The 25,307-nt window shown below is 41.6% G+C and overlaps 1 protein-coding gene across 1 annotated transcript in view; it reads left to right on the top strand.

The window, feature by feature from the left end:
• The first annotated feature begins 1,215 nt into the window (after nucleotides 1-1,215).
• Nucleotides 1,216-25,307, top strand: part of rasgef1ba (RasGEF domain family, member 1Ba) — a 36,322-nt gene continuing 12,230 nt past the window's right edge. The window contains exons 1-8 of the mRNA XM_034118165.1: nucleotides 1,216-1,608; nucleotides 13,170-13,352; nucleotides 13,700-13,822; nucleotides 13,976-14,113; nucleotides 20,900-21,115; nucleotides 22,345-22,419; nucleotides 23,319-23,414; nucleotides 23,884-23,986. Of these exons, the coding sequence (XP_033974056.1) occupies nucleotides 13,176-13,352; nucleotides 13,700-13,822; nucleotides 13,976-14,113; nucleotides 20,900-21,115; nucleotides 22,345-22,419; nucleotides 23,319-23,414; nucleotides 23,884-23,986 (928 nt within the window). The 5' untranslated portion in view covers nucleotides 1,216-1,608; nucleotides 13,170-13,175. The remainder of the gene's footprint in view (nucleotides 1,609-13,169; nucleotides 13,353-13,699; nucleotides 13,823-13,975; nucleotides 14,114-20,899; nucleotides 21,116-22,344; nucleotides 22,420-23,318; nucleotides 23,415-23,883; nucleotides 23,987-25,307) is intronic.

The following is a 25,307-nucleotide window of genomic DNA, read 5'->3' as shown; positions in this document are numbered from 1 at the left end:
GCGTTCGCAAAGATCGCGGCCACTCTAGTCAATGGGTGCTATTCCACCAGATGCGCCGCGTTACGGCTCAGAAGCGTCCCAGAAGCGTCTCGGCGCTGGGCTCTGCTCAAAATAGGATGCAAGTCTATTTTTCGACGCGAGGCGTAGCATAGCGCCGGACAGGAAGTGGACCGGTCAGAGCATCCAGTCAATCGCCAAAATAAACTAATTTTGCTGACCCTATCGCTCCGTAGTCTGGAGGAGAAATGCCAGCGTTCTCCTCCGGTTTACAGGCACTGTGTAAATTATAGAATAATTATGATGATTAATGCATTTTTTACCTCTAAAATACAGCAACACATCTTTGATTCATGTCGTTTTATTATTTTAATTATTATTAACTTTGTCTGTACAAAGTAGCCTGTCCAGGAAATATGTCCAAATCAACCAAAACTGCGAGCCGGCAGGCAAGACGCTCCGCTTCTGAAATGCTCCTGAAACGCGCCCGGTAGGGTATGACGCCGGAGGAGGCCGGACCAAAACCGCGGCGCAGCCGTGACGCGACGCAGACGGACCCGGTGGAATCGAGGGGTTAAGCATAGAAAATAAGTATTTTTAAGAAAGAATTTAGCATTGAAAAAAAAGGAACCTAAAGACAAGTATTTACATTTATATATAGCCTATTTATAATTTAAACTTAAATATACAAAGAACCTTAAAAAGGTAATAAAACAAAAACACTTAGGACAATGAAAATATGACAATATATGGCAAACTACAGTGAATTATATTTTAAAGTGGAGGGCTGTGCAGACATGTGTGCAAAAATTAGCAAAATGCAGTTGAGCATGAACATGGCTCAGTATTAAGAAACAAGAGTTTATTTAGAAAATGCAGTGTTCTTACATTAAAATGCATAGAAAAACACACAACCATGCTCATAGTATAGAGTAACCAACCTACCTAAAAACATTTAAAAAAAAACATAGACACGCACAGACCGAAACTTATCTTAAACCTGAGAATATAGAAAAGGTTTCAATTAGTTTTTCATGTACTATTCTTTGAATTATTTGGGAACACTCTGACTGGCATTCCCGGAGGCTAAATAAAGCACACGGAAATGCAAATCGAAACTTAAAAGAGGAATAGTGAGACCGATGGAAGAGACATCAGAGTCAGAGGAAAATGTAGATGGAGAAAGGGAAATGGAAATTAAATTGAAAACGAGATAGGTGGGGGAGGATGAGCGATAGAAGGAGGGGGGGGAGTTCTCTCCTCTGATTGGCTGCTGCCTCTCCCCTCACAGTGAAGTCTTGAGGCTGCTCGCGGCTCCGGAGCTCATTCTCACAAGAGAAGGCGTCTGCGGAGCAACACAGCCGGAGCTGTCACTCATTCAGCGGAGCCTTCTTCTCTGAACCAACGCGCTGCTCTGAGACCGAGAATACACGTTTTTTTTCTTCTTCATTTGCACCTGAATAATGCTGCAGTGAGTGGCCGGAGCGGGCAGCCACCGCTGAGTTTCACCGCCTGGGTTTATTCACATGTAAAGGAGATAGTCTGCTGTTTCAAGACACATTTTGGGCAGGATACGAAGGGAATTCGCACTTGGATTACTGACCTGTTGAGGTGAGCCGAGTGGATGTGGGAACGTTTTGTGTCGGGTTTTAAATGGAATGCTATGTTGTTTGGAGACCTGCGGTGGAGCTTGTCCAAAATGCGCGCAGGTGGTAAAAGAGCGCACTTTATTGCCAGTTTAAGAGGTAGCATTTGTGAACGAATGCACCCCTGATATATCCTTAAATCTAAACCTAAATGCAAATTTTTAAATTGATTTATAGTGTTTAAATTAGCCATATATTGCTGTGTGAATGCCGGCTTTCATTGAGTTATCCAAACCTGTGAAACAAAACAAACCAGATCAATTGTACCCCACATTTACTGTCAATATGTAGCTGTGTCGGTATTTGTATTCCCCTTAAGTGACTCCTAAATGCATTGCAATAATAGGATTTGTAATCAGTGTCAATCGCAGACTATTTTTAACCCCCCCCCCTCCCCAATATCTTCTGGCTAAGAGGATTCCCCCTCTCCCTGCCTCTTCTCCTGCAAGACGGTGAGGGATCAGTGAAGTTAATCCGGCATCTCTCCTGAGGACCTCTGGCCGACTCTCCTTGGCTCTCTGTGCCACTGCTCTGTAGTACAAGCATGCATTGGGGTTACCCTAATTTGCTGACAAGTTAAATCCGTTTATTGGTGATTTGGCAGGACTCTGCATGGCTGACAATGCGAGAGGGCCTCCTATGGAAACCCTTGAGTTATTGTTGCGGTGGACCGTGGATTACATGATTGCTTAATGCTTATGTACTCTGGTGTCGTGTAGTAGTGTTTATGGTTCCCTGATTGAATGCAGACAAGTGGATACTTTGTGGAAATTGGTATTGGAAGTCACAGGAACCTGATATGTGATGTTATTGTACATACAAAAGGTGCATCGAAACATTTAAAAGGGTTCTTTGGGGATTTATTCTTTCATTTTTACAGGAAAAGTGAAAGCTTTGCTGTATGCAACTGTCATATTTAAATGACTGTGAAGGAAATCCTATATACTATACAATATAGACTATATTGAAAGCCATGTTTTAAATTTGGTGATTTTGTGGATTTAGTTTCCAGTTTTCAGTATCTAATCCCAAACTATACCTGTTTTTGAAGCTTGCTGTTCTTAGTTCTTAAAGATGACTTGGAAGACTCAGATGTAGAAGCCACAGGGATGTTGTTTTTGTCATAGCGTCCCCTGTGTGAAGGATGTTTTACTGTCTTCAGGGGAGGTTCTGGCTGTCGAGGACTGACGAATTCAGGTGACAAAGTCGATTGAAGCTGTGATTTTTACTGTTCAGTACCACAGCTGCAAACACTACCCTGAGTCAAGTGAAGTTAAGCTGGGCCAAGGAAAGAAATGCCCATAGAAATCTCAGAATGTCTCTGTGATCAAATGGCAGACATGTACATGTCTGTCCACATCCTACGTTCAATCATGGTTTTATTCTAATTCAAGTCATTAAATGTGTAATTCTAACCCTCACACCAACAGTGTGATGCTGTTAAGGTACCTGACTGAGGCAACATAAAGGGCTATCCCCCACCTGCACTGAAGATTGCTAAAGTGTCTTCAAAACTTTGGGGATTAGGCTAAAAGCTATTATCTTTTTATTGTATACACCAATAGAGAAAACACTTTTGGCAGAACAACCCACTAGTCCTTGCAACCCTCGAAGACAGGTTCATTTTGACTTAATATTCTTAAACCTAGTCTACTTTTAAGTACTTCCGACCTCACGCCAGCTCCAAAAAACAATACCAAGCTGCCATCTTTATTTAGACTACTTCCAGTATTCCATGATGGCCTCTTCACCCCGGTGTGCAGCCACTCAGCCATCTCTCACCCTCATTTCCTCAAGCCATGGATGAGTGAGATTCCTCATGCCCTTAAGTGTTTACGCAGTAGAAGGGGGGGGCCTGTTGATTTACTGTTGGTCCCTCAAAGTGTCTAAAATTGTGCCTGTCCCACATTGCTGTATAGCCTCCTTATCCAGCCCCAATGAAGGAAAGACAAATACCTCCTTTACCTTTTCCTCTTTCTGTTGAACTTCTCAAGCATATTGCTGCAATGGATGTTTTATCACGTCACAAATCTCAGAGCTGTATTGCGTTGACTCAGTGGTTGCAGGACAATCTTGGAATCAGTAAAAAGGCACCAGGGAAGTGCTCAAAGCAGTAAATGTGAGTGTCTGGCTGTTTGTGTACGTCTTTTGAGCCACGGGACTGATTTTCTGTGTATTCAGGGATTTATTTTCTTTACAGCCTCTGAACTGCTGATGGGCGCTCATCATGAGGGGTTGTTAACGTTGCAGGCGGTGTGGGAAGAGCCTCCGTCGGCTCTCTGATAGCCCAGGCTCCCTCAGTGTCCCTCTGCTGAGGCAGCCCAACCTTAACATTCTGAGGCAAAATTACCTTGAGTCATTGGAGGCCTCCTGATGGAAATTTCACATACAGTAAATGGCAGGTTTTTTTACTCCTGATATGAGATGCGCCCGAGGAGGTTATGTGCTTTTTAAACTGCTGCCCTGCTCTTTTGAAAGTCCCCATCCAGGAAAAAAGGGGAATTTATTTTGACATGTCTGTAACCTTTACGTTAATAATGGCCTGAAACTAAAAATCCCCCGTTTCTTTCAGTTCAATTTTTCCAAGTTTCCTGTTTTAGCAGAGTATAAATACTGGGAAGAAGTGAAGAAAGTCCCCACCCCTAAGAGTACCACGAGACATACCTACATCTTCTCAGAGACTCAGTGCCATGTGATAATCAGCATTTAGGTCTTCAGCCAATGAAAAAAGCAGGCACAGTGACTAAAAGAGTGTTAAAATATACTTTTATTCTAATAATAACACGATTTTAAAGATGGTAGCTAAGACAATCTTTGTTTGTTTGTAGCCTTTATTTATCCAGGTAAAAATACCATTGAGATCAACGATCTCTTTTACAAGGGAGACCTGCCGCACATTGGTTACACATGTAACAGAAAACAAAAAGGACACATACAACATAATGACAGGGGTACAATTTACAAACGTATTTACAAAGACAGGTACCAGGAGTATCAAATATCAATTCATCAATCTGTGCTTTAAAATGATGGTAGTTTACCCAGCATGGCTTTATAAATGAACATGTACCAATGACTCAGAACAGTAAGTGATGGCAGACTTGCCCTTGCATACAGGGTACAGTGATGAGTAAGTGCTTTACAGTTTGTAACAAATCTCAGCGCACTGTGATAGACGGCATCTAACTTGATCAGGTATATCTTTTTGAAGTCGTCATCCCTTAGTTCCTGGTGTTTTGACCCAATAGGCGCTTTCACACCGGAGTACTTTTTCCAGGAATAGTTCCGATAGTTCCTGGGATTTTGCGTTCACACCAAAAAGATCTGGAAATGGACCTTTTCACCCCTTTTTAGTCCCTGCTAGAGAGCAGGTACTTTCCTGGGGAGAAAAAGGTTCCAATTTCTGATTGGCTGGGCAAATTGTAAACCACGCCCCGTAAAACTCGGAAAAGTTTTGTGAAGCCGCCATTGTATTTGCTGGCATTAGCATTATTAAAATTAGCATTAGCCCCGCGCACCAACGGAGAGAGAATAACTTATGGCAACACAAAAAAAAACATGGGAGCGGTGGAGTAATGAGGAGGTGTCGGCATTCTGGCGATTTACTCGGAAGGCTTCAGTAGAAGCTGCTGGGAGTCCCAGCAGCTGCTACTGAAGCCAGTCCCCAACTCCGGGGACTTCGGGTGGCAGTAAACGCAGTGAAGTTGTTTGCGGCCTGCCAGTAAACCCATAGCAGAAGAAGAAGAAGAAGTGACGTCAGCGGCTTAATTTGCGTAATCTTCCCTCATGGACTTATTCCGGTGTGAACTAGGGCTGTATCCGAATATTCGTTTGTTGGAGTACTATTCAGGTTTCAATTTCGTTATTGGGTATTCCTTTTTTTTTTTTTTTCATTTTTTATTGAATTTATTGAAATCTCCAATATCAACATAAGAGCTTGTGCCTCTTCGGGGGGTGCTAACACTTAACCATAAACGTTATCGTTTACTTTCTCCGTCCTTATATGTAGATATGACATATTGGGCTGAATATTCGCTGCTGATTACTACCGAATATCCGGAGCCCGACAAATGGTATTCGGGACAGCCCTAGTGTGAACGCGATCTGCTCTTTAGTTCCATGGGGGAAACTAAGTGCTGGGAACTAAGTGCTGGGAACTAAGTACGGAAAAGTACTTGGTGTAATAGCGGCTATAGGAATGAACGAGGCCCCGCCTCCCACGCTGTATCCAGTTCTTATTATACATCCATGCTACATTTGCCTAATCCTCCCTCAGGGACTAGTTCCGGGAACTAAAGAGTTCCGATGAACTAAGTACGGCAAAGTACTTGGTGTGAAAGCGCCTAATGAATGAGAATGTGTATGTCAGTTTACAGCTTCATTCTTTTTTACTGAGTACATAAACCTTTATTGATGAGCAGAAACCGACAGAAAATGTTTAAAATCCAGATTAACCAGACCTGTTTTTCACACATTAAGGCAGGTGGCTATGCAGTATGCACACAGCCAGCAAGGCTATAATTAAAACCATCTATCCAACCTTAACACCCTCCTCCCAAAAGTGGGAAGGCAAGCTGTGGCTTTTTGTTTGTTTACCTTCTACTGCCACCCAGCCTGCAGCCCCGCTAAACCAACAGCAACGTGTTAAGAGTTTGCTTTTGTCAGGCCAGGGGACTTGACATGTGGCACCCCAACTCCCCCCCACCCTTCCTCACTACTACTACTACTACTACACACGCCACCTGGAAGCCAAATATACCTCCATGTGACTCAGTTGTTGCTAGGGATGCTCCGATCGCCAATTTTGGGGCCGATCGCCGGAATCAGTATCGGCCGATATCGATCGCCGATCCGATCGAGTGGGCGGGGCCTATGGGGATCTTCCATTTAAAGTGATGTTTAAAACTCAGTTAATGGGGTTCATTCACTGGTGCTTCCACAAACAACAACCAATATAATTATTACATTCAAATGAAGTACATTATTCAAGTTTACATTAACTTTGGATAGAACAAGGGAGAAATGAGCGGAAGCGCTCTCTTTTCCTCTCCCCCCTCTCTCTCTCCCACTCTCCTGACAGCCTGTCAGTATCGTCTCATGCAGCTCACTGATCCAGTAATGAGTGACCCGACAGTGAAGAATAAATATATTTATAACTAGTTTAGCTTGTTCGAGAGGTAGATAAAATAGCTAAGTATGTTAGGTCTAACTCTTATTGTGTGTTTTGCTCCGCTCACCGGTCCGTCACAGCGGGTGGAGCTGCAGGATTTCTGCTCAGACACGTTGCATACCGCTATTTCATTGTCATTTTCGGACACTTAAAATACTGCCAGACTGGTGAAGCCATTTTGGCGAGCTTGTTTTGCCGCGCACAGAGAAAAGTGTCATGTACGTCATCATTTTACGTTATGCGATCGGCTCTCACGATCGGCATTTTTAGAGAGCACCGATCGATCGGAGCATCCCTAGTTGTTGCTTCCTGTAAGCATGCTGCACTTTGGTTTTAGGATTAGGGGGAAGGCTGCAGCTGGTGAGAACACACACTTTTGGCTCTAATGCGGAGATAACAGTGGTGATGGTGGTGGTGTCGTCTTGCTGTTAAACCAAACAAATTGGCATTTATTTTGCCCCTTTCACACCAACGCGGTTCCAGGGCCGGTTCGGAGCTAGAGCTTGAAAAGCACAGTTTTTTCCTGTTCACACCGCAGCGGAAGCTCCGGAATCCGGTTTGTTTCATCACCAAAAAATGGTCGTTCTAGAAGCAAGAACCGCATACATCACGCTTACGTCGGAGGGGGGCGAGATTAACCTGAGCTAACAGTTTATGGCGAGTAGCCTACGGCAATTAAAAGTGTAACGAGCAGTAGCGCTGAGTAAAGTGACTAGAACTCAATCACACACTTATTAAAAATAACACACTTTATAAAGTCAGGCAACACTAACCAGGCTTCGTGTGATTCTGTTTATTTGTACGTTACTTTGACCATCCGTTCGTTGTTATTGATCATTGTGGAGAGCAGGCAGACGTTTTGTTTTGTATTATAGCAGCTATCGGATGGAATCAATACATGGGCTGCACAGGTTGTCATGTCCGACTATCCCAAGTAGAATCATAATAAAAAATACGCCGGTAAAATGTGCCTGTAGATAATAAACAATTAACCACGGCACTCTGGAGAAAAGTATAAGGTTGGAGAAGTCGTTATTTAATCTAATCTGGCTTCATATGATTAAAAGCAACACGATCATCGACCCGACACAGTCCCCTATTGTTGTTGTAGTGAGCGCCGTTGGGGAGAAAATCAGCAACGTAAACGGTGACGTCATGACGCAGCGGCAGCAGCACCAGTCGGGCTCTGGGCGGTGTGAACAAAACAGGGGCTGAAAAGAAGAACCGGTTCCGAACCAGAAAAGCTCTAGCACGGAGCTAGAACGGGAACTGCGTTGGTGTGAAAGGGGCATTAGGTCTGTGAATAGGGTCTTAGTTATTGCCATACATGTCCATTATCTTTCAAAGTACAGGTTCATTTCATTATCTGTCTTTCTTTAGTTTTTGTGAAGAAATCTCTAACCTAAGTTTATGTTAAGCGCTATATGGATACAAAGAGTAAAGTACAATCAATAGAACATGCACAGGTTTGGATAAAATGCCCAGTTATGTCTTTTAAATTGGGTTTAAAATGCTCACTACGGACCTACATGAACTGGTTGGCAAATATTCTGCTCAACTATAGGAGACAAAGGGAAGAAGACATATCATCTTTTTCTTTGTATTAGCAACACAGCTTTTATCTGTGAGGCCCACATGGCCCTGGCAGCACAAGATGAATCCAAACTGAGTGCCTTTTCAAAGACATCCTAGAGGGAGATTGGTGTCACTATACTGAAGGTTAAATTCAACTTTCACCGCATGTGTAGGTCCACTTCACCTTTAGAGTATGTGTGGGTTTGAGCATTTGGACTCGACAGATCTGCAAAAACACCAACTAGTCAGACTTCTTGAGATCAATTCCAGTCCAACTGAACTGGATGATAAAACTGGAGCCAACATTAAATGTTAAACTAGGGCAGCAACCAGGAGTGCACTTATGCTGGAAAACACAGATTCCCAATTCCACAAGTGCTCTAGTTTTCCCTTAATAACCCAGCAAACCACACTTGGAGGATGTCATAAGAATTATTTGTATATATTCTGAATTGATTAACATATCAACTTTCTTTTAAGAAATAATATTGTTTTACGAAAAATTAGTGTTAAAATTGTTGTTAATTCTCCATCTGACCAAAACGACCCCCACCTCAATGATCAGGACAGCGAGCGTGGGATAAGGGGCGTTGGTGGTTTACATCCCAGCTGGGAAAAGTGAATGATGCTTGTTCTCAGTCCTCCATCACCTGCTGCTGTTGATGTGTCTCCATCTAAACCCCAGTGGTATGTGAATAGCTGCTTTGTGGGCAGTACATCTATGCGTTTGTACTTAGATGCCACCAAGTAAGAACTTGTGATTCCGTGCGTCAAAGAAAAGAGCACTTGGGCCCAGCAAGAAACCCTCAGTGGAGTAAACAAAGATACAAATACAGTTTCCAGGGTATCCCTTCACCAGACTCATGATGTTGCAGTCTCTCCCTATCTGCAGGGGAGCCACATGGTGCAGCAGATGCTCGGGCCGCTGTGCTCTTGACTGCTCAAACTGTCCTTTCTCATGGAAATGCCCACGGTTGTCTGGCTGAATAATAGCGATGGTCTGTGTGTGCACACGTGCATTATGGGCCGGCATGCGTGTGAAAGTGAAAGGGTTGGGAGGTTTGTCTCGTGGGTGGAGGCTTTAAGGGAACATATGAATAAACAGGGCTAGTTTGGGTAGTTATAGTCAGCGGTCAAAGAGCACATAACGGTGCTTTGTGATTTTTAGAGCTCAGGGGCCTCATTTATAAAGGTGTTTCCCGCCTGAAATTCATTATAATTGTTTTATTTTTTTATAATATATATTTTTTTATTAATATATATTGTATATAGCACCAAATTGCAACTAATCTATATCTACTGTCACTTTTCACATTGAACATGTGCTCTTTTATTAAATAAACTAAACGCTTTCATTTTAAGTTGTGAGTTTAGTGTTTTTGACCCCAAGAAACACTGATGCATTAATCAATAAAAATAATCCACAGCTCCCCTCTCTGCTCCAGAGGATTTAAAAAAAAAAATATCCCAATGCCCATATTTGCCTATAAATAGTCAAAGAAATGCCCCGTATTAATATTCATTTTGACTGACTGCATGAAGAAGATCGCAGGAAATGACGACAGAACAGCTAAAAAAGACATCTCACACCGTGTCAGATTTTGGTTCTTTTGGGGAGGTCGAGATAAATCATTGTTTGGTGGATGCAGTTTGAACCAGAGAGTAGCAGCATGGAGGTCGGATCGTCACCAAAATAAATAAATAAGCGGTCCGAAAAAAGTTAATGACACAACAATACACATAACCTTCCTCAGGCAGTGTGTCAGTGTATTTATGAGAATACATGTCATAACATTAAGAAGACAACATATTCGAGGTGGTTTTCAATAACATATCCGTATATATTTATTTCTCCAAGTTACGTTTTTGTGTGCACTGAGGAGTCTCAAACAGGCGTTTGTTTAATCATTTTAAGATTGGCTTCAATCAATTAATTCTTCATATATGATAAATGAGGTAACATTTGATTTATGGTATTATTTTCACATATTTCTCTCCATTCTTCCTTCTGCCAACGGTGTCGCAGTTTCTCGTCTCTCCCGTTTTAGTGCTTAGTGCGTACGCATGGGTCAGAGTTTGCGTGGAGGACCGCACATTTTCCCGTCAAGTTTGTTTTTTATAAATCGCAAACATTGCTTAGAAACTGGCGTACGCCATTTTTTGAGCGTACGCACCGTTTATAAATGAGGCCCCAGGACTTCTGTGTCAAGGTGTTAAAAGCTAGTAAATAGTTCCTGTAAATCTCCCCTCCGGTCTGTTCAGCAGATGTTCACTCCTTTTGATTTGATTTTCTTTCTTATGTAAGCCGCCTCTGCAACCCACATTACATCACAGGACGGTGAAACCCTAAATGGTTTTGAACCTTGTGGCAGTGTGTGGGCAGGTGCAGTTTATTCCTCCTGGCATCACCGTATCCGTCCCTGGCAGCTCCTGAAGGCTTCCTGACTCTGCATGCAGCCACGGGGCGGCATATTGTCCAGAAGGCGGGAGGTGTGGAGGGCTGTGATGGGGTGTGGGGGCGGGGTGGTTGCACCCTGTGCGACCCCCTCTCTCAGTGTGAAAAGGCCTTTGTGTTTCCCCAGCCATAAGTCTGCCTGACATTGGATTGAGCCGAAGTGCCAGGTTCAGAGGTCAGGAGGCTGACAGAGGAAAGTGTGTATGAGCTTGTTTTTCTATCTTTGTGAGGACCAGTTTGAGATTTATAAGTCATTACATTAAGATGTTTGAGGGTTCCCTTTTCTTGCAAATGGAAAGTGAAACTAATGAGCCGCAAAATGCACCTTTGCTCAGTTCAACACAATGTTTGTAACAATATATAAATCTGGATCGATATATTCATACAATGATCAAGGATCCAATATTATTGATGCAAGATGAAACATTGAAACAAATCATAAACAAATCCTGCATCAAACAATGCTTGCATTGGTAACTTAAAGGTGGGGTAGGTAATTTTGGAGAAACCAGCTCGAGTGCGCTAGAATTTGAAAATACACAGCCGGAAAAGATCTGCCACTTCCTTACAGAGCCCCTCCTCCAACACACACAAATGCGCACATGACCAATGAGGGCACGAGATACGTTTGTGCACAGATGGAAGGCTGACAGGCAGGCAGGCCATCCAGTTATTTTAGCCGGGCCGGCTCAGATGATTGGTCGTGCTTTTTACAGTACTACGGCTTCCACAGATGACATTTTTTTTATGGATTTTTTGTCAAAGCACTTCAGATATTCATTGCTATCAGGATGTTAAGAGCATTCCATGGAATATAACAAAAAGTGTATCTCGAGCCGGTTTCTCAAACTTACCTACCCTACCTTTAATGGGAGAATTATGAACATGTTTTTATTTGCAAAATACCTTTTTTTCCTTTGACCAATGATACAAGTGTTCTCAAATGTAAAATGTCTGAACACATGCAACCAGACTACAGCTAAGCCTAATCTTATACTGTACAACATTTGAAAACAGTTTAAAATCAGTTTGATCAAAGAATAAATTAATCCGGATTCCGAATACAGAAAAGTCTGGAAGTTTTTCCTTGTCCGATGTGGGGGTCCAAGGACAGAGGGTGTCCTATTCATATTCTGTACAAACTGTGAAGTCCACTGAGACGCATGTAAAATGTGTGATATTGGGCTATATAAATAGACTGTGATTGATACTTGAAGGTTTTCAAGATTTTTCATTCGGCAAAAAAGTAGGTCTGTTTACTGAGGCTTACAAATCATTCCTACTTTCTTAACAACTTCTCCAAAAATGGTTATTTTGTATCATACTATCACCTCATCCTTGAAAGTAACAATTGTGGAATTTAAGACTAAATTAGATGTGGATTACACTGCAGAAGCACTTTGACAAGACTCTATGGCTATGTTTTGATCAGTGCTAGTGAGACGCTAGAACCCTGGCAAAGGACTGCACACGTGCTTCTGCACAAATCCTTTTCTTCCCTACATCATGAGTTGTTGTGCCTCATTCACACACACACACACACACACACACACACACACACACACACACACACACACACACACACACACACACACGGTAGCAGTGGAAGTAAACAAGCAATGTGATCATGCCAAGTGATTTCAGGGTAAACCAAGTATCAGGACATCCTGCAGGGCTACATCTCTTGCATGTCCTTATCTCTACGTCTGCGCATTTCCACACAGAACTTCCTTTATGTCCCTGACATCATGAGGCCAACTATCTTTTAGTTCGGCCTTCTGAATAAATGTATTGTCCCAATACAGATTTCTAGAAAGTATATGTGAAATGTAAAACCTTGATCTGGTTTGTTTTCTGAGAATTAGGTTATTTCCTTTAGTTAACGGTTTATTCTCATGAGATGATGCTCAAAAGTGTGCCTTGCACTTGGCTGTAACCAGTTCTGGAGAGTTCAATTCCGTGGACAGCTCACTTCAAAGTTTTTAAAAGCGTCTATTCTCAAATGTCATTGTATGGCTGACTCATGAACTTCCTAAGTTTCTTTTCTCTCATGCTTTTTGTGACTCAACCACAGTTTGCATTTCAACCCTAGACTTTTAGTCAACCATTGGTGTTTCCAAATAAACCAAATGCAAACCCAGAAACCGCAGAGATCCAGAGGCGGAAGGGTGTTTACTGACCTCGTCCAAACTTTTACCGTCTGTGTTTTTGTCTGAGAGCTATTTTGGATTTGTCTGGCCACTCTGCATCAGCGTTTGCGGTGAGATATCTATCGGAGAAGCCTGATGGTTGACCGTTCTTGTGTTTGTCCTCTTTCTCTTTGCAGGACAACATGCCTCAGACACCACCGTTCACGGGGCAGCTGAACACCAGCGGCTACAACAAGAATTTGTACCAGACCAAAGAGGAAGGCTATTCCGGCCTCTATTATCATGACAACAACCTAACGTCTGGGTCCCTGGAGGCCCTCATTCACCACCTGGTCCCAACTTTAGACTATTATCCAGATGTGAGTATTGCTTTTATATTTAGTTTCCTGTTGTTTTGTTTTTTTTACCAATGGTGTTTTTCTTTTTCTTTGCTGCTTCATCAAAGTTAAAAAGTATAGCATTTCTTCTTTTTGTTCTGTCTTGACACTGTTGATGCCAAAGTGGCTTTCTCATATTTTTCTTTCTTACTTTCCATAGCACAGGGATTCAAAGTTGTAATTCCCCCTCCTTGGAATTTTTAAATTGTGTCCTTTATGTAAACATTTTAATTTCATCATGATTAATAGCCCATTTTTAAATCTAAAACATTCAATTTAACATCACGCAGTTAGTTTTGTGGTAAATGTTGTATCTTTTATTTCCACAGAGGACATTCATCTTCACCTTCCTGCTCAGCTCACGTATTTTTATCCGCCCACACGAACTCATGTCGAAGGTGTGTCACCTTTGCATGGAGCAACAACGACTCGGCGACTCCCAAGCTGACAAGGTAATTCCTAGCTCCTCTGCATGAAGTTTAGGAATTTGTAGAATATTGTGTTCCAACAGGACTCCTACTCCTTCTTAACAAATCTAGACCTTAACCTTGGTTTCCCCCATTGTTTAGTCAAATTCTTTATTTGGTCATCTTGCACTTTTTCAGATACGAGTCAGAAAGATCGCTCCCAAGATCCTCCAGCTGCTGACTGAGTGGTTGGAAACGTTCCCGTACGACTTCAGGGATGAGCGGATGATGCGAAGTTTGAAGGAGCTCACCCACCGGCTGGCCAGTGGAGACGAGGTCAGTCTTTTTAGTGATGTTTACTGTAAAGATGCAACAAAACAGTTATTTGTGCTAAATTAGAAATGTAACCAAAGACTTGTCTGCTGATAATATGTGTGGGTGTTATCACAAGCTAATGGATGCTGTATTGTAGACTGCACGTGCCGCAAAGCTACAGGCACAGGCAGATTTTTGCAGATAGTGGTGAAGGGGTATCTCTGGCAACAAAGCCGTTTTTTAGGCTGGCTGAGTTGAGAGAAAAGCCCCATTGTTCATGGGCTAGGTGGCCCTTTTTGTTGCCTCTTTGGTGATCCTTCCTAGGCAGCATTTTAATTGTTTCACTGCTGCAGAGTTGAATTTCCATGGCTTAGTGTCCTGTTAGCCTCTGCTGCGCTGTTTGGATCAACGTTTATTTAGCTTGGTAAAACTGTGTTTGTCTCTCACACTCTGTTATCTTTGTTGCACATGCAGACCCTCCACTGTTGGGTTTGATTCAGAAGAGTTGTGACTGAGGCGCCGTTTACACGAGGAGAAAACTGCTTGTATCTGCATAGTTTCGCGTGCGTATAGCCCTATTATTTACACGAGGCCGATAGAAACTGACCCCACAAACGATAACGGGTCCCAAGGTGGATAGATTTGCAAACGAAACGCTCTGGGGGGTCAACCGAGTCCGTGTAATCACCTCTATACGAATATTTCCTGAAAAAATGGCGATAGCCCCACCTCTCCTGCTCACTGCTGTAGCAACTATCAAAAATAGCTGTGTTAATTAAACGCACAAGGGGTTCTTGAATGAAATAATATTATAAAAGGCAAACCAGAATTGTTAACGCCCAATATACTCCTTAAACAAAATAAACAGAGTCAGATTTCATGCATTGATCCATTATATTGACAAAGGTGCATCTCACCCGGTGTTTGTAGAGAATATCTCTCTTTCTGAGACGTGCTTCTTGGTCGGTCGATGCAATATCCACAGATTCGGTTTCTTTCAGTTAACTATGGCAACATTGCAGCGGGGCTGCTTGGTTGCTCTTCTTCGTTGCTTTTGGTGTATTTTGGCGGAAGTTACAGCGCCACTTACAGTCCCGGCATATGTACTACAGCGTTTCCAGCGGCCTCGTTTGAACAGACACGTTAAATGAAACGAATGCATGTGAACGGAAGACTTTTTTGAATACGCATACTGTGCATAAACGCAAACGTTCCCGTGTGAGTGGGGCCTAATGCATTGTGTGCCATGAAGGGAAATGCTAATATGGCAAATAAAACTCTTAAAATAAATAGATCATTTTTTTGAGAAATTATTTTATTAGCTTTCTTGGTGAGAGTTAGATGAGAGATTGTCGATTAGTCGCCATAAATACTAAAAGTAGGGGAAAAAATGTTGTTTAAGTTTGCAACTAGAAATGTAAAAAATCTATTTGTGGTTTAAGCCATTAAATGGGCATTCCCATATAAATATTTAGAAAATTAATTGGTTTACCTTTTGTTTTTACATTACACCCATGTAAAACCAATATACCACCCATATTGCACCATAATTACACTGTTATTATACCCATTTTACACATGGACCACAACCTGTCGAATGACCATTTAAGTGTTAAAGGTTATCAGGTGTAACTATTTCTTGCTGCTATGTCTTATCCCACTGGGTCCCAGGATACGCTAATAATTTCCCTCAAATAAAAATCCTTGTTTAAGTTTTCCTATTCTGTACTTCTCAGGGAGTTTTCACAACCCGTCTTCGTCTTTTACCACTCTAATTACACTTCATATCTAATGTTCTTTCCCCTCCGTGTCACTAGTGGAAGCGTTCCCACTTCACTTTTCTCCAGTCTAGACATATTATTGGGTTAGTCATGATGAATCAGGGTGGTTTTAGAGCATGTCCTGATGGTTTCACACGCGTGTTGCTGTGCTCTGCTCGGTAATGCGTACCAAGTTTGTCTATCTTTGGGGGAGGGTGGTGATGGAAGACACAAACATCCATTTGTCCTTACGATAGACATCCCCCATCCACGGCTCAACACAAGAAAAACACCCATCCCCAGAGTTTTAATGCCGGTTTCACATGACTCATCAATAGTACAAGCCGTAGTATTGATCCACAATTTAATCTACAAATCAATACCCCTCTCACATGACACTTGGACACATTAACAGCTCCCACGTCTGCTCTGTTATACCCCTCTGCACATAAAACACCCACCACCCAGTAATACACTCTCCGTCAGTCATGCTCAAAGACATAGATGCTGTGTTTTTTCTGGTCATAAAACCATCTTTGATTTCACACTAGACTGGCTGCAGGTGACATTCACACCACCACTCCAAAGAGACTTTTGATGGAAAAATCTATTCTTGCCCCCAAGGCAACAGAAAGCCATGTAGCGGAAGATTCCTCTGTACTTTACCTTGCGTGATATTTTATGCTCGGTTAATTTAACATAATAAGATAACATGTGCTTTGTTTAAGTGCATCCATACATTTTTTGAAAGCCACAGGTGTTTTAAAATAATCAATGGCTACACCATTAAGTAATGGTGTAGATAACTGCAGGCATTTTTTTTCACAAGCGTTTAGATATTTCAGCTACAGATGGGTTGCACATTATGGGAAAAAGCAACAAGAAGTGTCTTTATATTCTGAACAATCGTCTATGGAGGGCCACTTTACCATTGATTTGCAGTGGTCTGTAACTGTATGGGGATAAGAGGATCCAAACTATGTACTCGGAGGTCATTAATAAGCATCTGCAGTATTTTAGGTTCTCCACTTTATTCAGGTTTAGTCTTTACATCTCCAGCTTGTTGTAGGTTAAAATGAATGTGATGGCAACCAAACAGTTGCCTATATGTACTCATTACATGTAACACATATCGGTGCAAGAAAAGTGCTTTAAAAGTTCAACCAGAAAGTTGGTTTAACAGGAGAATTGTGAAATACCTTTGGCTATAATTTCTCACACTGCCCAATTGTGTGATCTCTAAGAAAGCATGAGCTTTCCTTAAAGTCTGGACAGTCAATACATAATTTGTGTGGGAAACCTAACCAATGTGGATGCTGCCCTTTGAATGAACAGAACTTTTGACTTATGCCATTAAAAGAAAGAAAAGAACATTGACAAAATCGCTACAAGCAAAAGTTAAGGCATGTAAAGTTGTCATGCATATCCGTAGATGAAAACCCCATGATAATAAATCATGATTCCTTGCTCTGGAAAGTGTGAACGCCATGGCACAGTCCAACAGTGTGATCAGAACTTATTTGCTTCAATGTTTCTCACAGAAAACCTAGATGTCCAACTGTAAGCAGGTCTTTAGTACAGCGTTTAAGAGCATTGACCGCAGCGCTCTGGGAAAGGGTTTGAGTCCAGAATAGATGTCCCAAACATCTGGTCAGAGTCGTGTCCAGACCACACTCAAAACATTCCAGGACCTTGATCTCTGTTGCAAGACTGTCATTATGGATGTGGTTGGATATATAGGGAAGGAGCAGTCAAGAAGAAAACAAGTGCCGTGATCTTCATCTGACCTCATTTGATGGTTATGGGTTCTTGCCTTCCCTCAAAATGTGCAGTTTTTAAGTTATTTTTTCTGCTTTATTATAAAAAAACAGCTCCCATATTATAAATCCAGTGTGCATGCCTGGCACAGTTGATGCAAGGCATTTCTGTATTTATGACAAATCGTGCATGCACGTTACCATTTCATGGCAGGTGCCACGGTTTGTTCGAAGTGTTGAGGAACATCAACTTCAGGGTAAAATAATTGATTAGGTTTGAACAACTAAAAGGATAAAAAACTACTTTATTGTTTACCTGGGTGGGACGTTGCCTCTAAGTCGCCGAGGGCCAACATTGGCAAGCCAAAAACATCTGGCACCATTTAAGAACACCAAGGCACTGTCACATAGAAAAATAACACAGTCTACATTCTCATTGGACTGTGGATAAATGACATTGAGGCAGATTCCTTTCTTTTACTTAAGGTCATTTTCCAGAGCTCTAGGCTTGAGTATTATGACTCATGGTAGACTTAAATGATGAAAAACAAGTACTTGACTCAAAATAGTCAGCATTCAGAGAGCTCCATGACTTGCAAATTGCTTACGAAACGTTGACTTGGCTTGAATGATTTGAGAAGGGACCTGGACTTGAAGCAACCGAATGCTACATGCCAATGCATCATTGGTAGGCGGTTGGGTGGTATTTCTTTCTGATCATGTCTTGGCAACAGGGATGTGTTTGTAGATAATTCCCTTCATTGCAGCTTTTACTATCTGTTCATTAGTGCTGCTTGGCTAACCTGCTAAAAACAGTGAGGCTTTTTGTGTGGGTTAGGTGGAACTCCACAGGAAGTAAAAACATGTAGCCAAGAAAACAGGACCTCCAGCTATATGATGGCAGGATGCAACCACACACTCAGTCATTGTGACTTGTACTGAGCAGCCGTCTGCCATCTCAGGATCACTGCCAGGGTCAATAGCGTAGGGAACCACATGCCCCTACCAGGCACTCTCATCCGTAAAGCCAATAGTTTTAATGAACAAGTGTGAAGCCCTCTGCTCAGAAATGTCAGACGGGCTGTTGTCTCCAAGATTGGTGACTATATATATCTGACCCTGGCACGTTCTCTGTTTGTGGCGGGGACAGAAGCTTCGGCAGATGGCTGACTTTGGTGTGGTAACTGGAGCGGTTTCCACTGGTGGCTTGTCTCACTGTTGACCAACTGTGGGTGTGGTCAAGCCTTAGCTGAGTGGGTACAGTGTTTACACTTATATTACAATGGCTGCAACTATTTTCATTATATTTTAATCTGTCCCTTGATTTACGATTATTTGACAAAGTTCCAACAACCAAAGATGATGATTAAATTACCAAGATCTAAAAGAAGAGAAAAGAGGCAAATCCTCTCATTTGAGAAGCTGGAACCAGAACATGTTTGGGAATGTTTGCATGATTAATGTCTTCCACGAGTTATTGATTAAAGAAATCAAATAAAGTATTTTCATTTTTTTTTTACAAACTGCCAGTTGGCTTTTTCCAGGACTCAAAGGAGAGTTATCTGATACCAAAACCATTGGTTGAAAGACAGAAGAAAATTTGACAAAGAAACTGACAATTCTGATTGTTTAATCAGATTAATTGTTTAATTTGATTACAGCTTTTCCAATGTTAGGATTGGCTTTTTTTCTAGTACATTCTTTGGATTATCTTGGAATATATTTGAATTTAGATAGTTGGTCGAAAAAAGAGCAAAATAAAGACTTGGTCGTCACCATTTAAATGTAAACCATTTTTTAATACTTAATCCATTTATTGAAAAAATTATAACTTCAAATAAATGACATTACTCGTAATAGTCTTAAGTAGTATCCTTAGTTGGTTTTTGTTAAAAATGTTTTAGATGTTTTCTCTCTGATCTCCAATCCGTCTTGGCGCCTACTACTATCAGATATTTTTTCTTCCACAGCTTCATTTTTCTTAACTCTGTGAAGTGCTTTTTCAATCAACCCTTTCCAAAAATGCAATATCCACAGAGCTGCAGTTGCTTGGCTGACATGCAAAAGTGTCTGTTCATGTTCCATCACACCTATCACAGCCCCAGCACCACACAGACAGATCCATTAGTCATGCCCTGGGAAGTGAATTTCAGAAAGGGTCCTGCCCTGGCTGTTTCCCGCAGAGTGATGAGCGCCCGCCCATTTTTCCCCACTGACAGCTCCTCTTCAAACTTGATGCTGACAATGTTCTGGGCCTCCACATCAATTATAATGCCCTGCTGTGTTTCTACCCACCCTGTTGAAATAGAGTCTTGTTTGTAAAGCCCAGATCCTGGAGGCTGATTTGACAGAAAGTTGAGGGAGGAGGGATGTGGTCGTGAGAAAAGCAGCACATACCGGTGGTGTGGAAAGAGGCCATGAACAGGATCCTCCAAGTACATACAATAACACACAGACTCTTCTAAATGTACATAATCAAATACACATGTCCTTATTCCCTCTTTTTGCCAACTTCGCAACTGCTGTCAGTGAGGGAACAATCATCTAATCGTGGTCAGTTTGGACTCGAGGTTCAAAATAGGACGGCAAGGGCTCTGAGTCCCCTCCCCCCTTTGCCACGTGTTGAGACGAGAGGCTAAATGTGGCCAGCAGGAATAGGCATAACGTTGTGAGTGACCCTCCCTGTACATGAACAAAAAGCCAAAATTAATTCTGGAGGCGTCTGATTTTGAGGGTCGTTCTGCGGTTTGGGCCGAAAGCTTGCCTCAGTTAGTTCTGCTGACATGTAGTCAACAGGAGCGTTGTAAATTCCAGTGAGCTTGTTATCACTCTCTGCCAAAGATGAGTGGTTAGGGATTAACCTAAATGCCTACAGCTGAGCACAACAAAGTGGCCGCACGCATGCTACGGGAGGTTTAGGTCACTTTATATAACACTTGTTCTTGTTCTCATAGAACCCCGGAAATAAATTGGCATTTAACCATTCCGGTTTGCAGCCATGTGACTGAATGTTGTACCTGTTCAAATGTCTCCATTGCGCTTCAGACCTACACCCATCTTAATATTGTGATTAAGAGATTGTGGTACTATAGGGTTTCTCAAAGATCAAAAGAATGTTGTCAAGTAAGGAACCTTGATATGCTGAAGCTTTATGGAAATATCAATAACCATTTCTGAAGGTGTGCATCAGGGAATATGTTGGGGCCTGAGTTAATCAATACAACTTTTGAAGCTCCTTACCTTGACTTCTTACAGATTTTTTTACCTTTTCAACTATTTCCATCCACCAGGTTTACAGGAAGGCGGTCGGTCAGATGAGCCAGGGTCTGATCAGGAGGCTGACGGTGCTCAGCCAGTACGAGGAGGCGCTGGTCAAGATCAACGCCACGGCTGCTGAGCGGCTGACGGCTGTTAAGGCGAAGCCCCAAGCGGCCACCCAGAGAGACATGCTGTCCATCTGCAACGACCCATTCACTGTGGCCCAACAGCTCACACACATAGAACTGGTGAGTCTTTATATTCTTAATTTCAATGTTTTGTTTTCCTTTCTTACGTCAAGGACAATCCCCATTGATCTACAGAAACATGTTATGGAGCCTGTCCTGGCCCACAACACCTATTTTCATCTGCCTCGTCCTAAAATCCATTCTCTAAATTATTTGTTATGATTTGTCAAACCAATGACTTAAACTCATATAGACATTTGTAGCAAAGAGAATAAGTCAATGCTGAAGATGAGAACATGTGAGAGAGACGGGAGAGCTGACATGAATGATGGTTTAGAAATCCGTGTGGTCGTCGAGGGGCACCGAACGCCACAGTTCCTCCCACGTCTGACCTACCACAGCATTGATTTTAAACACTTTCGTTGACCACAGCTTTATATTCATTACATGTCAGCTTGTCTTTGAAAAAACAAATCAGTCAATCGTAAACATCAAGGTTGTCTACCGAGATGTATAACGTTTACTCCTAATTTACATGTTCCCATGCACTTTTGTTTCCATTGTAAAACAAAAATTCAAGCTAAGATGAACTCCTATTAGTTTTGAAACTTACTTATGTGAGAAAAATGGGTTTAAAAAAAGCATATGCAATACGAAATCCTGTGATGTAGCATAATTACCGGTGCTTGAATAAGTATGTAATCTAGTCACATTCTCTTGGATATATCTGTCAGAAACACACTGTTTTATGTTTGGTTTTGCAGAAAGGTCAGAACATTTACTTTAGATTTAAAGAGGCCCTATTATGCTTTTTGGGGTTTCTCCTTTCCTGTAATGTGTTATACAGGTTTTTTTTACATGTAAAAGGTCTTCAAAGGCTAACATTTCAACGTTCAAAGCTCTTTTTAAGCATTGAAACATGTAAACATGTCACAGTAGACGCACACAGTACAGATGTTGTCGATTTCTGTGTTCTGTGTATATATATATATATATATATATATATATATATATATATATATATATATAGATATATATAGATATAGATATATATATATATAGTATATATCTATAGATTATATAGTATATATACTATATATAGATCTATATATATATATATATATATATACTATATATATATCTATATATATATATATAAATAAATAAATAATAAATAAATAAATAAATAAAATCTATATCCTTATCCAGTTAAGAATCTACCTATATCAGGATAAAAGATTTTGGCCACATCATCCGGCAAACTAAATATTTGTTCCTTTCCTTCTCAGGAGAGACTGAGTTACATCGGACCTGAAGAATTCGTTCAGGCTTTTGTCCAGAAAGACCCTCTGGACAACGATAAGGTAATGTCTGCATGCTTTTCTATCAGCAAATCGGCAGATAAGAGGAGTATATACGGATCAGTAGTTATGCAATCTCCTTTTGCTGTAATCCTGTGTGCAGACCTGATCAATCTGCGCCTGATGTGGGTTAGAAGACAGACGGCCTAGTTTCTGTTCCAGACAGATGTAACGTTTACACAACACACAGATCGGCCCCTGCACAGGTCAAAGTCAGGGCAGCGGATTTCTAGACCGTAGCAGCAGACCAAATATCCGCTCTTCACACACGTTCAGAAACACACACTCGGACACACCTCACCGACAATTTTCTAAAATCATTCCAGCGGCTGGATGTGCATGCATGCGCCCTCATCTCCTAGCAACCGCTGCTGCCAAGCGTTTGTTTAGGGAAGGGGCGTGTTCGTTTCTTAATGTGTGTGTCTGGCCGTGGGGTTCTCTTGTCTGGCATTCGGCTGCTAGGCAACAGTCCCCCATTTTTTTGGAAGTGAGGTGACGGGGGGTTAAGGCTGCCTTTGTGCCTCAGGCTAGCCTTCCTTCTATTGCAACGAGCCACTTGGAAAATACAGGAATAACTGTGTGTGTGTGTTAAAATTGACGTGTCCACTGGCGAGTGGCGTAAGGCCAGAGGAATGTGTGGAATTGGATCAAGAGGAATCCACACAAAGGACCAGCATGCATAATGTGAATAACATTGACCACTATTGTGCGTATAGAAGCAGCATGAAGTTAACCGTGATTGGCTACAGGTCTTTCTAGCCAAATAGTTTAATTTGTATGCATTCACTGAGGGTAGTGGGGGAAAAAAAGCAGATATCAGCTTTATTTTTTCCACTTCATCACTTTTCATGCTTTGCGACAAGCTAAAATGCTAATTAAAAAGTCTGTTGTTGTCGTTTTAGAGCTGCTTCAGTGATCACAAGAAGGCCAGCAACCTGGAAGCTTATGTGGAATGGTTCAACAGACTCAGTTATCTGGTGGCTACAGAAATCTGCATGGTGAGTAATGAACATGAGGCCAACCCCACTCTTGAATTAAAAACAACCCAGCGCTATGCATGAGGACTGAAGCGCAAAACTCAAATGTTTGGCATTTTTTTCCTCAATAATTGACTTGAATGCTTAATTTATTATCAAAGTTGTTGTTAATCTTTTTTTTCTGGAAATAAACGAGTCATTCCAGTGTTAGAGGCGACCTCAACACTTATATTACTTCAAACTGAGAAAACGGCCTCACATTAAAGAAACTGGAACCAGTTCATGTTTTCTTTTTCAATAAATTGCTTGTTTTAGCATCAAATGGGTAGTAAAAGTGAAATTATTGCCACAAAAACGTCCAATACATCAAAAGCAAACCTTAACAAAAGTATCTTCAAGTACAAGCAAACCACACTTTTATTAAACAAGCTGATAAGAAAAAGAACAATTACCAGACAGTGTTCTCCAATGCTCTTCATTTTCTTAACAGCCCGTGAAGAAGAAGCACCGAGCTCGGGTCATGGAGTTCTTCATTGACGTGGCGCGTGAATGCTTCAACATCGGAAACTTTAACTCCCTCATGGCCATCATATGTAAGTTGTGTTCTTCTTTCTTCCCATGAAATAGGGCCATAGGACTTGTTCTTTGCACTTGTTCCCTCTGATCTGTGTTCCTTTATCTGGACATCAGCGATTTAGATCAGCTGTGCAAATGCAATTTGTTGTTCATTTAGAATGTCTGCTATTTATCCTTCCCTTGTAGCAGTAACCGCTCATAACGAACGTAATGTACTTGAGTCTAATGATATTAGTAAGGCTCAGAAACAGAGGGAACGTTGCAGCACTTCATGCAGATAATTGTCTGTTTGTCTCTGTGGCCTCTGCCGTTGGCATTCCACTGCTTACAGACACATATTCACTCAGACTGCATCTGAGAATTATGGGTACTGTGAGGTCAGCAAGTGACTAATACTTGGGGTTTAGTTGGACAGGCAGCAGCAGCATTTGTTTAAAGGGGCCCTATTATGCTTTTGGGGGTTTTCCCTTCCCTGTATTGTGTTATATAGGTTTGTGTGAATGTAAATGGTCTGCAAAGGCTAAAATCCAAAAGTTCCTTCCAAAGGGAGTTTATCTCCCACACACTTCCCCCCCCCCCGCCAGAAACTCCTCCATTGAACTATTTTTACATCCGTGACATAGTGACATCACTGTGTAAGTCACACGGTTCCATTGGCTAGCTCTTGAACGCATTCTACATGATAGGCTAAGGGTTGAATCATCTCTAAATGGTTGACCAATCACAACAGAGCCAGTCAGCTAACCAATCGGAGCAAACTGGGCGGTGTGAGCAAAATAAATAACTTTTGGAACATTAAAGCATGTAAACATGTCACGGTAGAGACACAATATACAAATACGAACCTGAAAATGAGCATAACAGTGTTTCCCATACATTGATTCATTTGTGGCGGGCCGCCACAATTAAATATCATTGTTGTTTTGTTTCCCATTGTAAAGCGTCCTTGGGTCTCTTGAAAGGCGCGATAAAAATTGAAATTATTATTATTATTATTACCACAAATAGATCTCATAAAAAATAAATAAAGTAATCCCTGGTGATAGTGAGGTGGGCTGATGATCGGAAGGTTCCGAGTTCAAATCCAGCCTGGAACACCACCAATAGTGTGCCCTTGAGTAAGTCACTTAGCCCTCAGTTACTCCAGGGAGAATGTCCCTGTAATTGGTCATTGTAAGTCGCTTTGGAATAAGGCGTCTGCTAAATGCCTAAATTGTAAATTATATTTTTGGGAGAATAAACCCCACAGATCCTCAACTCCGGTGTGTCACTCATTAACAACGCAACACAGAGCAACAAGAACGTTGTCTGCTACAGTAGCCATGAACTCACATGTAT

The sequence above is a fragment of the Trematomus bernacchii genome, unplaced genomic scaffold, assembly GCF_902827165.1.
Source record: "Trematomus bernacchii unplaced genomic scaffold, fTreBer1.1, whole genome shotgun sequence".
Taxonomy (NCBI): Eukaryota; Metazoa; Chordata; class Actinopteri; order Perciformes; family Nototheniidae; genus Trematomus; species Trematomus bernacchii.
The sequence above is the reverse complement of the archived record's forward strand: the minus strand, read 5'-3'. Positions and strand labels throughout refer to the sequence as shown.